At 46.9% G+C, this 17,350-nt stretch overlaps 1 protein-coding gene across 1 annotated transcript in view; it reads right to left on the reverse strand.

The window, feature by feature from the left end:
- The window catches only part of LOC139059658 (uncharacterized), a 62,223-nt gene extending 45,813 nt beyond the window's left edge, over positions 1-16,410 (reverse strand). The window contains exon 1 of the mRNA XM_070538080.1: positions 16,260-16,410. Coding sequence (XP_070394181.1) covers positions 16,260-16,292 — 33 coding nt within the window. The 5' untranslated portion in view covers positions 16,293-16,410. The remainder of the gene's footprint in view (positions 1-16,259) is intronic.
- Between the last annotated feature and the right edge of the window lie 940 nt (positions 16,411-17,350).

Genomic DNA, 17,350 nt, shown 5'->3' on the forward strand with positions numbered 1-17,350 from the left:
GGGTTAATCACTGGCATTGCGGGTAATTACTGTGTACTCCTTTACTCAGTAGACTCATGTGCAATTTTATGCGAAGCATATTACGAGGGCTCAACCCAGCTCCTCAGGCGCGGCGGTGACCATGAAATCACGTGACACCGTGACGTCACGACAGAGGAGAAGTGGAGGGCTCAACCCAGCTCCTCAGGCGCGGCGGTGACCATGAAATCACGTGACACCGTGACGTCACGACAGAGGAGAAGTGGAGGGCTCAACCCAGCTCCTCAGGCGCGGCGGTGACCATGAAATCACGTGACACCGTGACGTCACGACAGAGGAGAAGTGGCTTTGGCTCAACTCTTGCAAGACGGGCTGGGTGGGAATCGAACCAGGGTCTCCGGAGTGTGGGACGGAGACGCTACCACTGAGCCACGAGTACAACGCTTCAAAGCGGTACAAAAGCGCCTCTAGTGAATGCGGTGTTGCCTTAGAAACGCGCTGTTTCTAAGGCGTGCGTCTCTTGCTCAGGCGCACATTTCGTTGCCGCGCCGAACGCTGCTTTGCTCGACGCTCACCGCGTCCAATGCGGGGCGCGTAGTCGCTGCCCTGTAGCCCATTGTCTTACACCCCTTGGCGGGTCGACGGGAACGCTGTCGCGTTCCACTCTTGAAGGCGAAGAAGTAATGCATGAGTTGTTTCTTCGTCTAGCCGAACCAAATATAGCCAAGCAACAGCAGTTCACCAGGCTAAACAGTGGTTCAACAACTAAAATAAAGGCTAGTATGCTTCGCATCCTGGGCTTAACCTTACCTAAGCCACAGCCATTTTTTCTTATGTCGTAGATTACCTTAGTTGTCTTATCCTATGCGGTGACGTTGACATTAGACCCGGCCCCGGAAGACTGGCGTCTAGAACTGGCAAACATGACGAATCCCTGGAAAGCGTTCTTAACGCCCTTGAGACGTCGGCCGAGCTGGCAATGTCTAGTTACGATAACCCTTCTGTCGTGAATGTTCTTTCCGATTTAGTTGCTTGTCAGAAAAGTATGTCGCAAGACATATCTGAAATCAAAAATGCTGTGAAAACACGCTTCGATGCCTTGGAATTGCGTGTGGCTGGTCTCGAAACCTCTTGTTCGAAAGCACTGTCTGACCAAGACTCTGATCAGCTTCGTTCTGAAGCGGCTTGCCTAAAGAGTACAGCCAACTTGCCTACAGACTAACAGCCAAATACGACGATCTTGAACACCGTTCACGTAGAAATAACATAATCCTTCATGGAATACCAGAAGATACTAACGAGAATTGTGACACACTACCCACCAAGGTTGCGAACGTTTTCAACATGCTTTCCCTTGACTGTCCGCGTAATGAACGTTTCCATAGGTTATAGGCAGAATGCGCCCTGGGCGTTCTCGGCCTATCATTTTAAGGTTCCTTGATTTCAGCGATAAGCTAGTAATGCTGAAAAGCGCTTATAAGCTGAAAAATTCAGGCATGAAACTTTCCGAAGATTTTTCGTCCAGAGTGCATGCAGTATACGTAAACAGCTATGGACGCTTTGGTTGAGCAGCGGAATAACGGCTCGATTATTAAAATCAGGCTTGATAACTTATTTAAAGATAACGTTCGTTACAACTGAGACGGTGCCTCAAATACTTTAATAATAGCTCCTGGTTTTGATTCTAGCGCAAGATTGCCAAATGTTTCATCAGCAGGTTGACAACCTCATCAATCTGCCACAGATCTTGCGCTTTTGAATGCTAATGCCACACGCATAACTAACAAAGTTCCACAATTTCATTCGCTGGTTTCTTCGTGTTCTCCTCATGTTATATGCATCACATAAACGTGGCTTCATGAAAATATTCACGACAGAGGATTCACGCCTCCTGGTTACACTGCTGTCCGGTATGAGCGTCAGAATAAGAAAGGCGGTGGTGTTGCTTTGCTTTTACGTTCAGATTTTAACTTTAAGGTTCTACGAGATCCTCCTAATGTAGAATCCGTGTGGTGAAAGTTACTAGTGCATAAGCTGAATTTAACAATTTGGGGTCTTTATCGCCCCCGTGATAGCCCTAGTGACTTGTTCGATAATATTTCGCATTTTATACACATACATGACCTCGACAACTCTAACTTATTCGCTCTTGGTGACTTCAACGTTCCCGGCATTCACTGGCCTTCCCTTACATGTATCGCTAGTAGTGCCTCTATTTGTAGAGACTTAATTGCGTTTTCTTTGTCCCATAACCTGGAACAGTTGATAAGAATACGCGGCAGAGCTCCATACTTGATTTAGTGTTTATGAGCGACAGACTTGCTCAGTTAGGTTTTAACTATGATATCCTGGAAGGAATCTCGGGTCATAACGCAGTTCTCATACACATTAACTGTCCTATCCCACATGAACGCGTTAGCTATTCCACATTTCACGATTTTAACAAGGCTGACGATACATCTGTCACTAATACTCTGGCAGATAACTTTGACCATATTTTGTCACTCAATACCGAATGTCATGCCGACAGTCTCGTTGATTGTTTTGAGTCGTTAGTGAAATTTTGCATCCATAACCACGTTCAATTAAATATGATAAACTTCCTTGAATTAACAGGGATATCCTGCACCTCTCACGCCGTGTCTGTAGACTACGTAAATTAAAGCATTCTAATCTTGCGCTACGCGTTCCTGTTGAAAAAAGCCAAGGAAGAACTTCGTACACGTACTAAAAGTGCTAAAGATTTATAATTTTCAGTGCATTTTACTCTACTACTTAAATCATATCCTCGCGGGTTCTGGACATCAGTTTTATCTAGTGCAATGTGCATGCAGTACCTCTTCCAAGATTAACGACGCTATTACTAATGACCCCACCGTAGTTTCGAATGCTTTTAACTCGTACTTTCAATCTGCTTTCACCCTCGATAACCACGTAGTTCCAAAGTTTCGTTAAGATGCACAAACTAATAAATTAGGCGATATCGTAATGAGTTCTGATGGTGTCTAAAACCTAATCTTGAATCTCGGCACTAAAAAGCGTACCGGTTCAGATGGCGTCCCGAATTCTTTCCTTGTAAGATGCTCCCTATGGAGAGCTCAGTACCATACTGTAATCTTCCAGAAATCCTTATACTCTGGTGAAGTACGAACTAAATTGAAAAAGAAAATTATGGGGTTTTACGTGCCAAAATCACTTTCCGATTATGAGGCACGCCGTAGTGGAGGACTCCGGTAATTTCGACCACCTGGTGTTCTTTAACGTGCACCTAAATCAAAGTACACGGGTGATTTCGCACTAAATTGAAAACAGCCGAAGTCCTGACTTTGTATAAATCAGATGATAAACAACTCTCTAACTACAGGCCGATATCTCTCACACTCCAGTCACGCAAAATGTTGGAGCACATTATTCACAAACATATAATCGAATTCCTTAACTCTTATGATGTTCTAATTTCTCCCCAGCATGGTTTCCATCGTGATTATAGCACTGCAATGCAATAAGTCGATTTTGTTCATGATGTCGCTTCTAACCTAGACATAGGTAATCAAGTGGATGCCATCTTTATTGACTTCTCTAAAGCTCTTGAATTCTGGGATTCATTCAAAACTACTGGTAAAATTAAACGCCACATTCAATAATCCCTGTCTTGTTTCTTGGATAGCTAGTTTTTTTTCGTTATCGCTCACAATTTGTTTCTTTTAACTCAGTGGACTGAACTCCTGTCGACGTTACGTCAGGCGTTCCTCAGGGTTCCGTTCTAGGCCCTTTATTATTTCTAATATACATCAATGATTTACCTCGTAGCACCTCAACTGAAATCAGACTTTAAGCAGATGACTGCGTATTATACGAATCTATTAACTCCAATGATAACCACTACCATCTTGCCCAATCCCTTATGTCTTTCTGCGCTTGGTGCAAAACGTGGCAAATGAACATCAACTTTAGTAAAACAGTCGTGATGTCATATTCCAACAGACAGAGCCTCCTCTCGTTCGATTATTCTCTGGATGGCATCCAACTTAAAAGAGTGTCTCAGTATAAATACTTAGGTGTCATTCTAACCGAACATCTTTCATCGTCTAAACATATTGAATATGTAGACGAGACAGCCCTAAGAAAATGAGGTTATTTGCACCAAACTTTAGCTAAGACCTTTCCGCGATACTAAAGTGCTATTACATAAAACGTTAATTCTCCCTGTTCTAGAGTATGCATCTGTCGTTTGGTTCCCCTACAAACAATGCGAAATAAGCTCGCTCAATAACATTCAACAAAAATCTATTCGTTTCATTTGCCAAAATTACAACCGCACTTTCTCGCCAACGCAGGCTCAGCAATCTTTGAACATTGAGCCATTACTTTCACGTGATCACACTGAAGCCTTAACACTTTCATATGCAATTAATAACTCCACCTCTGGTCTTTCTGATTGTAACTATATCACATCTACTAACAAGTTGTACCCGTGGCTCCCACGCCTTGAATATAGCACCTATACATGCCCGTACAAACACATTCAAGTACAGTTTTTTTTCATGTACAATAGAGCTTTGAAATTCTCTACCCGGTAACATTCGTTCCCTATCACTAAAAGATTTCATAGTTACCACTGGCAAGCACTTCGCTAACACGCAAAGTGCTCATTTTATCATTCATCTTCTTGTGTCTAGGTGTGTTTTTAATGTGTAATGTATAGTAATGTATAATGTTCCCACTCCTGCTATAAACCTATATTGGGCTGCAGTATATGTAAATAAATAAATAAATAAATAAATAAATAAATAAATAAATAAATAAATAAATAAATCACTTGTGCAACAGCTCAAAAGCGTTACATGGCCGTTATAAGCAATGTTGTACAGTGTCCTCGGAAAATTGAATGCCCATTTGGTCGAAATGGAGACTATGTGTCTTAATTATGAGAGGGAGAAAAGAAGGGAAGAAGGCAGGGATGTTAACCGTAGAGGTATCTGGTTGTCTACCCAACATTGGGGGAACGCAAAAGGGAAATAGAAAGAAGAGAGAGAGAAGAAAGTGTTCCGTGCGTGCTGTGCCCGTGCGCAGACAGCACGGGCTATCAAGGACGCTCGCACAAGCCGTCGCTTGTTTTCAAAAAGCACAGAAGTGCTTTCACTGCCTTCTGGTCTGATGGTCAGGGGGAAGGCGGTGTCCACTGTACGCTTAATGATCTATGTTCTCCTCACAGATGCAGGCAATTAATTACGAACGTTCATAAATGACTAGTAGAGCTACTCGAAAGGCACAACTTCATTTGAAAATTGAGTACGATCCTGAAAGGTCACACGAATCTTTTTTTTTTTAGCAAACCAATGTAGCGAATAATAGCCAATGGCTCTCATATTTTTGGTTGTCGCGTACTCGCCGACCTTCTGCGCGTTGACCCAGGTACTTCCTCGGTGGCAAAAGCAAAATAATACTCGGGAAAACAGGCGCTCATCTGAAATAAGAAGTTTGCAGTGGGCGACTGTTACAATCGAAGTGCCGCCTGTGCTTTGGGAGGAATGATAAAGGCGATGTTTCGTGCCAGAAACAAGAATAATGAGGTATTTTCTGACTGGAGACAGACGGCCAAGGGGGAACATCCGGTTCAGCGTAAATCGTCTTGTTCTCGTTTTGATTCGACATAATCGGGAGCTTCACTTATTGGCAGGTCACAGAAAATGCTTCGCAAGATTTCTCAGATCTCTGGCATTACCAGAAAGAAACAGGTTGTCAATGTTACCAAAAAACTACCCATCGCATGGAAAGAAATGAACGCGGCAGACGTCGTTCACCCATAGTCCACACCACGCAGACAGAGTGCACATCACTTTGGTGTCTCGCTCTCTGAATCGCAATGTTTCGTTTGAACTTGGAAACAGGAAGGAAGCAAGAGACGTTGAAAGGTTCGTGTATAAAAGGGAAGTCTATAAAACAGTACGAAAACTATGCCATCGCATCTTTGCAACCCACACACCTAGAATAATAAAACGGATACCTAAAAAAAAATGGTGCGGATTTATTATTTGAAAGCAGGTGCAAAAAACACGGAAACGTATGCGATGAAGAGTAATAAAATGTATACGTGTTGTCCAAGAGAGAAAGAGAGACTCTTTATTAGAAAAACAGATTTTTGCCGGCGCGTATGCAACCGCTGGCATGCTGTTCTGCATGGGGATGGGGAATGGGATTAAAAGATTCCAGAGGGGAATTGGAAAAAAAGAGAATAAAAATAAATATGAAATGCGCAAGTGGACCCGATACAAATATATACAGGTGACGTGGCGGGTATTGTCCAAGAGAACAACGTAACGTGCTGCCTTGTATTTGTATTTCTGCACCTGCTTTTGGGGGAATCATGTACACGGCCTATTTGCTTGAGCTCCTCTGCAAATGCCTTTCTCTATCCTGTACGGCAAGCTTGCCTCCGCTACAGTGCCACAATCAACTATGATCACTGGACGCATGACAACACGTCGGAAAGCAGTGCTCGAATTCGTGCACAACACAGGCCTTACAGCACGCATATAATACACACCACACAATATGCCTTAAGTCACTATCACGAATAAAAAAAAATGCAAAAACATTACGGCCGAACTCAACTCATGACGGCTGTTGAAGGTAACGCGAATAGCATTCGAGCAGTGCAACGACAAACCCTATTCCTGAAGTCACGTTTATAAATTATGTGTAGTGGCGATTCTGACATATTCGTTGCTGCGGCTATGTGCCCCATCTTCCGATATCGTCTCACGTTGGTGCGGCAGCACTTGCCAAAGTCGCCCATGAGCAAGGCGGCATGATGACGTAGGATCGGTCAAGGGTGCTTCCCCGAACCTAGCTGCCCGGTGTGCCCGTGACCGGGCCACTGGGCTAGACCTGCTGGTCCCGACGTGGGAGTAGCCGGCTGCGCGACGAGTTCGCGTCCTCGCCGGATCTCCAACCAAGTTATTTCACTCCCTCTGCTAACGAGGCTGCGCGCGACCTCACCGACCGCGATTCCTCTGTAAGGAGCGCCGACTCCCCTCCCCCCTACATCAGTAGGGACGCTCCCGCTACTCACAACGAGCTTACGAAATTCTTCTGGGTGTATTGAAGGGACTTTTCAACCCTCACCCCAAGTTGAATAGGACGCAAGCCATTTCTCCTAGACTGTTACCGACCGGCACATATCCATATCCAAGTCTGGCCCTTTTACGCGAAGTTTACCCCGACATATATTGCGACGACGCCAGCCCGTCCTGTGGGCAGACCACTGTAGCACACATGCTCTGGGAGTGCGGGTCGAGATACCCCAAGTTCAGCAAGGAGGAGTGGGACTCGCTTCTGCGTAGCCCCCTCTAGACAAGCAAATCCTCGATGTCCGGCGTGTCCGCGACCAGTGGCGAGACCGACCAGACCCGTCGGGGGACTAGCTGGCTGCGCGACGAGTTCGCGTCCTCGCCGGACCTGCAATGAAGTTCTTTTACTGACTCACGCTGTGACGATAAAATGACCAAGGAATGATATCGATAGAACGACAAAGGCGATATTACGACGATGGCATGACAAAAATGAGACGTCCTTACACGACGTCTCATTGATGTTTCATTGACGTCGTGACGTCGTGAGACGTCACGACGACATGAGGAAAATGAGATGACGACGACTGTATGACGGCGATGGCGGGACGATGACAGTAAGACGGCAACCGGATGAAGAAGCTGAAATGACGGCAGCATGACCACGGCGGTATGACAAAAAAAAATAAATTATGGGGTTTTACGTGCCAAAACCACTTTCTGATTATTAAGCACGCCGTAGTGGAGGACTTCGGAAATTTCGACTGCCTGGGGTTCTTCAACGTGCGCCTAAATCTAAGCACACGGGTGTTTTCGCACTTCACCCCCATCGAAATGCGGCCGCCGTGGCCGGGATTCGATACCGTGACCGCGTGCTCAGCACGGCGGTATGACGTCGACAGTAGGAAAACAGATGCATTATAGCGTCTATCTGACGATGAGGCAATGACGATGAGTGCATAAGAACATGGGCATACTCACAATTTAAAAATGACAGCATGATTACAATAGAATGACGAACAAATAATGAAGGCGGTCTATCGACGATGGTGGTAGGACGGCGACTAGGTGACGACAACGGGATGACGGTACTGAAGTGATGACGATGATGAAACGACAGCCTGATAAAGTTGACATGATGACAACGGTATGACATTACAATGACATTAGCACAAGCGGATGTTGACGCTACAATGACGACGATCTGACGGCCGTGACGGTATCAAGACGGCGGTATGACAACGAACGCATGACGACTACTGTATGACGACTATGCAGTGACGACGTGGCGTGACAATGGCACGAAGACAATGCGATGCCGACGAGTGCATGGTTACAATGTTGTGACAACGACTGTATCACGAAGCCTGTGTGACGACGATGGTGTGACAACGATGATGTGACCACGGCTGGACGAGATTCGGATGACGAAACTGGATTGACCACAATAGAATGACCAGGACAACATCACGGTGGTGGTGACATCGAATGCGAGACGACTGTACGACGACGATGACACGACGACGACGGCTTGACGTGAGTGGAATGAGAAAGCTGTAATGCTGACGATGCACGACCACGACAACACCACGACAGCGAACACATACGTACTGGCCGAAGCTATTAGAAAACTTGGGCCACTGGCTCGACGTAGACAGCGTGACGAGAGTCAGATCATGAAGCTGGAATGACGAGATTATGCGATAATGACGGCATCACGATGGCGGGGGGACAAGGAATGCACGACGATTGCGTGACGACAATGGCGTGACGACGACGGCATGACACGAATCACATGACAAAGCTGCAATCATGACGATGCAGTGACTACGATGGCATCATGACCAAGAATGCATACTTATAGTGGCCCAAGCTGTTAGATAACTTAGGCCACTGGGTCAGAATAGAAGGCGCGACGATGATGGCATGACAAGGGTAAGATCAGGAAGCTGGAATGACAACGATGGAATGACCACGATAGCATCACGACCAGGATAACGTACCTATAGTCGGATACAACTTTAGAAAAAAGGGGGCGTTTACTCCTCCGAGGTGGGTGCACCAATGGGCGCGCATTCTGGACCGACGTCATGCGCCGGACGGCCGGTGACTTCGCCGCTTCGGTCATCTGGGCGGGGCCTCCCCTTTTTTTTAAAGTTGTATCCGACTATAGTGACACAAGTAAGTACCAACTTGGGCCACTGGGTCAGCGTAGGTGGACGGACGGACGGACGGACGGACGGACGGACGGACGGACGGACGGACGGACGGACGGACGGACGGACGGACGGACGGACGGACAGACAGACAGACAGACAGACAGACAGACAGACAGACAGACAGACAGACAGACAGACAGACAGACAGACAGACAGACAGACAGACAGACAGACAGACAGACAGACAGACAGACAGACAGACAGACAGACAGACAGACAGACAGACAGACAGACAGACAGACAGACAGACAGACAGACAGACAGACAGACAGACAGACAGACAGACAGACAGACAGACAGACAGACAGACAGACAGACAGACAGACAGACAGACAGACAGACAGACAGACAGACAGACAGACAGACAGACAGACAGACAGACAGACAGACAGACAGACAGACAGACAGACAGACAGACAGACAGACAGACAGACAGACAGACAGACAGACAGACAGACAGACAGACAGACAGACAGACAGACAGACAGACAGACAGACAGACAGACAGACAGACAGACAGACAGACAGACAGACAGACAGACAGACAGACAGACAGACAGACAGACAGACAGACAGACAGACAGACAGACAGACAGACAGACAGACAGACAGACAGACAGACAGACAGACAGACAGACAGACAGACAGACAGACAGACAGACAGACAGACAGACAGACAGACAGACAGACAGACAGGTTCAAAATATTCAAAATGGCTGAAGTATGGCTTTGACCGGGACGGAAGGGCGCTCCCCTTCGGGAGTGTGATCACATCAAGATTGTGGCTGCATCGGGGCAACGCATCCCCGAAGTTCCCAAGATCAGGGTGCTGGGCCTGCTGCTCAACAAGAGCGGCCGCAGCGACGAGACCATCAAGAAGCTTACCACCAAGGCAATGGACGCCATCCGGCTCATACATCGGGTCTCTACACGATGGGCGGGCATGCGTGAAGACAGTCGCGTGTGTCTTGTCCAGTCGTTCGTGATCAGTCACATCGCCTACGTTGCGGCCTACCTCAGCGGGCACGTCACTGACAGGACCAAGATCAACACGTTGATCAGATGGGCTTACAAGACGGCGCTGGGTTTAATGGAGACCACAAGTACGGTTTGGCTCTTGCAGCTAGGCGTCCATAACACCCTAGAACAAATTGCCGAGGCGTAGCTCACCGCGCAATCCGAGCGCCTCTCTACCACCAAGAGGGGCCACAGTATACTGACATCCATGGGTTACAACCCCCAAGCTCCTAGCCGGCAACCGTGCGAGATCACAGATGAGGCGCAGGCCCACATTTACGTGGACCCCATCCCGAAGAACATGCACCCAGAGTACAACCAAGAACGGCGGCAGGCGCGGGCCAAGGCCCTCACCGAACAACACGCCCAAGACCCGCACGCCCGGTACGTGGACGCCGCGGAATACAAGCGGGAACGCTTCGCGGCAGTGGACGTTGCGGCGGCTACCGGCACCAAGAGAGCGGCAGTGAGCGTGCGGTGCACGAACGCCACATACGCTGAGGAGGTTGCCATCGCTCTGGCGATCACCGAGGCCGAGTGTCGCACCATGCACAGTGACTCGAGGAATGCCGTGCGCAACTTTGCCAAGGGGCGAATATGCGAGCTGGCGGCCGCCATCATCGGCAAGCTCCAACTTCAATACCGCGACAGCACCGTCCGTATCAAGTGGTTCCCGGCGCACGCCGGCGAGTGTGCATACTCACCGAACCACAACGAGACGGCCCATTCGGCGGCGCGAGCGCTTACTTTCCGCGCCCCCGAGAGTAACCGTTCTGTGTGGTGGTTCGAAACCAAGGACAGATTGACTAGTTATGCCGAAGTAACCAAGTGTTACCGCTTAGCTCGACGGACAATGCCGCCTCCCCATCCGGCACTCAGTCAGGAGGAGGCCGTAATCATAAGGCAATGGCACATAACGTGGGACTGTGCCAGGTTCCTGACGGCAGCTACCTCCAAGACTTACCCGCCCGAACTTCAAGGTGCACTGCAATCTGCAGACAAGGACTCACAACTATGGACCGTCCAGCAGGCCCGGGGTGCGCTCGAAAAGCACAAGCCTCATGACCCACTACAAACGGGCCCAACTGGGCTAGTGCAGGGTAGGGTATAACCCCGGGTCGATGCTTGGCCAGCGTCACGACGCGTTAAACCGTCGTCTGCTGGCACTTTATTAAAGTTATCCCTATCCTATCCTAGGCAAACAATGCTATTCGCAGTAAAAGAGGACCCTTTCTCGCCCCTAGCTTGAGATAGCAATACGGGACTTCCGAAGACCTCGAAGCAAGTACGCATTGTTTTGTGGCCTATTTTCATCAGCAAGGACTTACGTTTTGTTACGTTGGTGAACACCGTGTCTTCACTCGCCTCCCGCCAGAAAAAAAGCAAGAGAGAAACGTCCTTCTGCTTTGCCGACCAACTTGTATGCACGCTAACGGCTACGGTCTGACTGGTCTTTCGTCTATTGGTAAAGCACGAGGCTATAGTGTCACAGGTCCTGCTCTGCACGCAGGACCTTTTTAACTGCCCGCTTTATATGTACTTAGTGGGATCTTTTTCGGGGCTTCGTTTATTTATGAAATTTTTACTGCGCCAAAAACAAAAACACACATTGTGTATACGTCCACACGTTTAGGTATATGTATTTAGAATGATCGAAGTGTCTCATTGCAAGGGAAGATGATACGGGTAATTTGCTGCACAGAAATTACGACTTCATCAGGAGCGCCTTGAACCTAGGTTAATTGCATTCTTTGTATTGTTTTTTGTTCTTGTTTTGTCTAACTTTGTACATGTGCGCTATCGATCATGAGCGCTTGCCTTAGCACGATATGACAGTCAAAATAATGGACATTAGAGGCAGGTAAAGGTGCCGAGCTTTGGAAAAGAAAATGCAGGTGCTCTTGAAGACAGAGCGCGATAGTTTTTTTTATGCATGTCAGAGACTTCATTCGTCTTGTACGCAGTCGTAAAACTTTGAAGGTTGCGTCGTTGTTGATGTACACTTGGCAAACGGCAAGCACATGCTTCCGACTGTGCTTTCTACAGCCCAGCATTGCCGCAAAACGCTATAAATATAACGCCAATAAGGTTATGAGAAGGAAGGAAGTAAGCTAAAGAGTAATTTTTTTTCAGATTTGTTGAACTCTTCCAATTTTTTTTATGCGAAGCCCTTAGTGACAGTTTCTAGGTAGTGGGCACCGTGTACGTGCCACAACGCCGCTTAGTGGCGCGTGCAATGTTTACGCAGCGTCGAACGGAAAACTCGATGAACCATCAGCCAATAGACGAGACGAAAACTTCGCGTCGTGTGTCCGTGAGAAGGATCCCATCAGCCGCCTTCTAGCATCGTGCGACGTAACACGCTGATTGTCGGTAGAACGTAGCACTGCTGCCATTGGTAACAGCTAATCGCGTCGGGTTCCGGGCTCTTTTCAACTTCGTGTTCCAGAAGTGTTGCCCCTATAAGGAGGCGGCACGCCAGCCACACGGTGTCTTCAACACTAATCAGCCGTATTCTTGAACGATTCTCGACTCGAAGCTCTTATTCTCTCCATGAAGATTATGATGATGGTGATGCTGCTGCTGATGATGATTATTATTTATTGTCATCTTCTTCGAAATGGGATGGTGACGAATATTGATATAGCCTGCTTGAGCTAAACAAGTAATCTATAGATATTTATCAGTCTAGCGTTTTGCCTATGCCTCCTTAGTCTTCTTCTACTTCCTTCAAGCTATATCTATCTTTTACAGTTACCAAAGCCTGTAACGGAACCGGTTCTATCAATCTGTTCCCTGATTTTTTTACCACTCATACACTGAACGTATCTTGATTATCTCGACAGTCCGATCGCAGTTATTGCTTCCATCATGTGTAAGCCGCCGCGCTTCTGGAAAGTGGACATTTCCTGCGGATCGCGCTGGGCGAATAACTTCGCATTCCGTTAGGGTGCGCTGATTGGTCTCCGGGTTTTCGCTGCAGCAGACACATGCCTCATCTTGTGACGTATATTTACTCCGGCACGTTTTTGTCCTTATAGGCAACCAGCTCGAGACTCAAATAGCAAGGCACTGCCCTTTGTGTTATCGTACAGATTCTTCCTTCTAATTTATTTCTTGCCATTCTTGCGAATCTCCGTCGTCTTTTTTTACTTCCGCCCTTTGCATCCAATTTAGTTTCATGAGCCGTCAATGAAGCCTAGTGACAACTTCAGTCGAGTGGAAACACTGCCATCACCTTTTTCGAGTCGAGGCGAAGTGTTAAATGGAATAACTTTCTGCGTATATAATACCTCGTAAGGTACTCATATATAGGGAAGACATATGGCCCACACTCTGCGTAGTAACATCGTCAGTGCAACATCTCGTGGTCATTTAAGTGCAGAAAATGTACTCGTACTTCTAATTCGGGGCCCGCAGTGGTGACTCAGTGCTTGCGGCATTGCGCTGCTTGTAGGCAGCGCTTCCGGTGCCTATGACCAGGTGCTCAAAATCAATCAGACGACCTGCAATACGACGTCACTCACAGTTTACTGCACCCGTTTCAGGATATTAAACGCCATAATTTAATTTCGAACAACACCGACACGGGGATACTCCTAATCAATCAATGCACTTGCCGTATCCTATTTCCCAACCAATGCTCAGCGTTCTTGCAGCATTACGTGATACGGGCATGCAAAACAAATCGGCATGCCACCTGCAACAACCTCAACAGTTTCTCTGGGCGACAAAGTTATTCTTGTAGAGATACTTCTTCAAACCTGATGTCGTCCGGAACCTTAAAGACAACCAAATAATTACTTTGACACCAGCGCGTTTACCTTTCAGGCTCTTGTGACATCTTCTAAAGAACAAAATTTGCATAAAATAAAGAGAACATTGGTAAGTTATTTCACTGTGCAGCCACTGAGCTCCTGCCCAGGGCACAGCGATGCATGGACTAGATACGAAAACCAAGGTTTATAACTGCAAAGTCACCGAAGTGAAAGAGAGAGAGAAAAATGAAGTGCGGCTACTTCATAGAAGAAAACTAAGTAGTATCAATGACTCTGGAGAGGCATAACCTCCAAGGGCAATCTCTGAGGCCATGAGAGAGGTATATAGCTTCCTCAAATAACTACTAGAGGAAACTCTGGCGCTGCGTTCGCTGCGCTACCATGAGAATGATGGTTAGTACATGAATTTGCCTGATCTTCGTGCTTGTGGCTTCAGCTGTTCTTGTGGATTTGTTTACTACGCTTTATCGTTCTAACTTTCCAAGCCCTCATAGCTTTCTAATTTCGAGGACATTCAGTAAATTCAAAATCTTCGAAGACAAAAAGCCGTTTGGAGTCAGAAGGATCAAGTTTCGGCAAATTACTACTGCTGGCTGAACCTTTATGCTTATGCAGTTAACGTAGAAACTAATGCCAGAGTTAATTCTAGTTATTCTTAAGGAAACTGCGTGCAGCGGTAGCGTTAAGTGGCAGCGACGTGCTTTGAGATGTGCAGAACGCTCGCAGTACCTGCATTATGACCCGTCCACACTTCAAGGCACACTAACATTTCCAGGCAGCCCTTGTTCTGTTGTCTCGTCCTCCTTCGACCGCTGCTTGTACGCGCTGCATGACACGCCTAATTAAACCCCCTGTGCCCACTTGGCGAAAATTTACAGCCTGCCCCCGCGAGTCTTGTTCAATATTCTTTGTTGGAAGTTAGCGTCTCTTTCTTTGCTCCTAGAACACGATCTCTGCTGATCCATTACCAGAATTTTTTCGGAAGTAAGCAAGCAGACAGTGACGTCATAGGTGATAAAAAGTAGTCGTGAATTTTTGCTCGCAAAATCTGTTGAGAATAGTAGATTGCATATGCTGGCGAAAAAGGTATTTTAAACAAAGTTCTTACAGGCGCGCATTCAGTGGTAATCGTTAGTCAATTCTACAATGCGCCACCTGCGATGACGCAACAAAATACATTGATGTCCAAAATTGTTGGCTCGGTGGGACGTTCGAATAGCCACACTAAATCAGAGGGTATCTGGTACACTTCCAATCAGCGAATAAATTCTGGAAATGCGTCGGTGATATCCGGTACCTAAAGTCTGAAACGTTCAGTTGAGTTGGAGTGTGCTTAAGCGCAGAAATTAAAAAAGAGGCGCATATTGCATTTTGCTCGCGGGCTGTAAAGGTTGATCGTGCTAACTAAAAAGTTGCACTAGAAAGCAGCAGAAAAAAATCGAATTTCTTTTACTTTAGTAAATTTCGTAGTTGTGTTTCTGGAAGACGCCAATAATCTGTAGATTCGAGGCTTTACTGCTGAATCACTAAACATTTGAAATAACCTGCACATCTACTGATGGACTTAGTAGCTGTGAGAACACTGTTGGAACACCCCCAGTGTTCATGAGAACACATTTATGGGAGCACTCATGAACGCGTCCAAACCACGAAACTTGAACCGCCAAATCCTAGCTCATTTTCTGTGAAGCTACGAAGAGAAAAGACGAAAGTCGTGTCCAAATGGCGGGCTTATTTTGTTGCACTATGATGAGGGGCAGCTTCTTATGCATTGAAAACTATACAAAGAAGCATGAGTGAAAGCACTTCGGAAAGAGAACGTGACAATATTTGTGCACTCAGGCCTCAAGAGCACCGTGTCTGCTTGGACTGCCGTACTCAGAGGCTGCGCAACTAAATCCTTAAACGTCCTCAAAGCTCACCCGCGATGAATATAGCACAATCATAGCATAACTTCCGCTGGGCCGTAAGCAGGGTAAAAAAAAAAAAAACCGCGATCGTGTATGTCTTAGCCGGAACCACCGCAAGTGCTTCGTGAAGCTTACGCAAAAGGAAAGTATCGAGCAGGCACGACGGTAGCCGTACAGCACACCAAAGTTGTTTTGACCGGCCAAGAGCTTCAACATCTTCAAATGAAACACCACTCACGCAGCGTTGCCACCGCGGTACAGAGTGCCAACGCAATTTCGTACCTTTGTAATCGTGGAACGGGAAGAAATCCGCATTGGTGGGCGCGGGCGGCCGAAACTCTTTAAAAAATCTGCAGCAGTTGTCAATGCTGCGGCTTCCCGCGGTTGCTGTGCGACGCGTTGGACGGGTCGCGTGATTAGACCGGCGGGCCAATTCTGGCCGACTGTACAGTAGCGCATGTGCACTGCGTGACGATCAATGAACTGCGTCGTGACGGACTCATGTTTTCCCTCGCTCTCTTTTTTTTTTCATATCTATTTTGAGAGCGAATGCTGATATGATTGATAAGTGGGAATTAGTCGACTTTTTTCTTTCCCTTCTGTTGTCTTTATACGACTGCTCTTACGGTGCGTGGTGCATACAAAAAAAAAAAAACTTACAACGTTTTACGGCACGCTCACGTATATTGAGAACCACAGTGTGTTTGCCAAGCCAAACTGTATGTTCGCCAATGAAGGGCCGTGACGATTAGTAGCGCACACTATAGGCGAGATAGAGTGGACGAACGCATTGTTGTTCCGTTCTTTTTTTTTTTTTTTCGTCGCTGATCGCCACGCTAAAAATAATCTCCATCAAGTATGCACAGTTTTACACCCAAGTAGTCGTCTTGTCCTTAGAGTAGAATCACGCGGATAATTTTGAAGAAAATCTTTCAATTTTCTATGGAGTTTTTTTTTTTACAGTTGTGCGCTGTATACCGATAGCAGCGTCGATATACCTCCTTGACGCCACGTTCTGAAGCGACCACGAAACGCCGGCAGATTCAGACAGCCGTAACGTGCGGAACACAAGTAGCAGTACCATATCGTAGGACTTTCTCGTTCGAATTACACAGAAAAGGCGACTCAACAGCGATTGACATCGAAGAAAGGGATCTGTAAGGGCGTATTAGTGTACAATCTGGTTTGTTTAGATAGTCCTTCCTTGGGAATCGGCCCACATTTTTATACTGCACTAGCTAAGGGACCACCTGGGCCATCTGAATTTAATTTCGGCCTCCTTGCGCTAACCACGCATTATCGCTCTTTCGTGCGTAAGTCTACATTAACTCGGTGCGTCCTTTTCATTCCAAGCTCCATTTTGACGTCTTCTT

Source organism: Dermacentor albipictus, chromosome 4, assembly GCF_038994185.2.
Source record: "Dermacentor albipictus isolate Rhodes 1998 colony chromosome 4, USDA_Dalb.pri_finalv2, whole genome shotgun sequence".
Lineage (NCBI taxonomy): Eukaryota > Metazoa > Arthropoda > Arachnida > Ixodida > Ixodidae > Dermacentor > Dermacentor albipictus.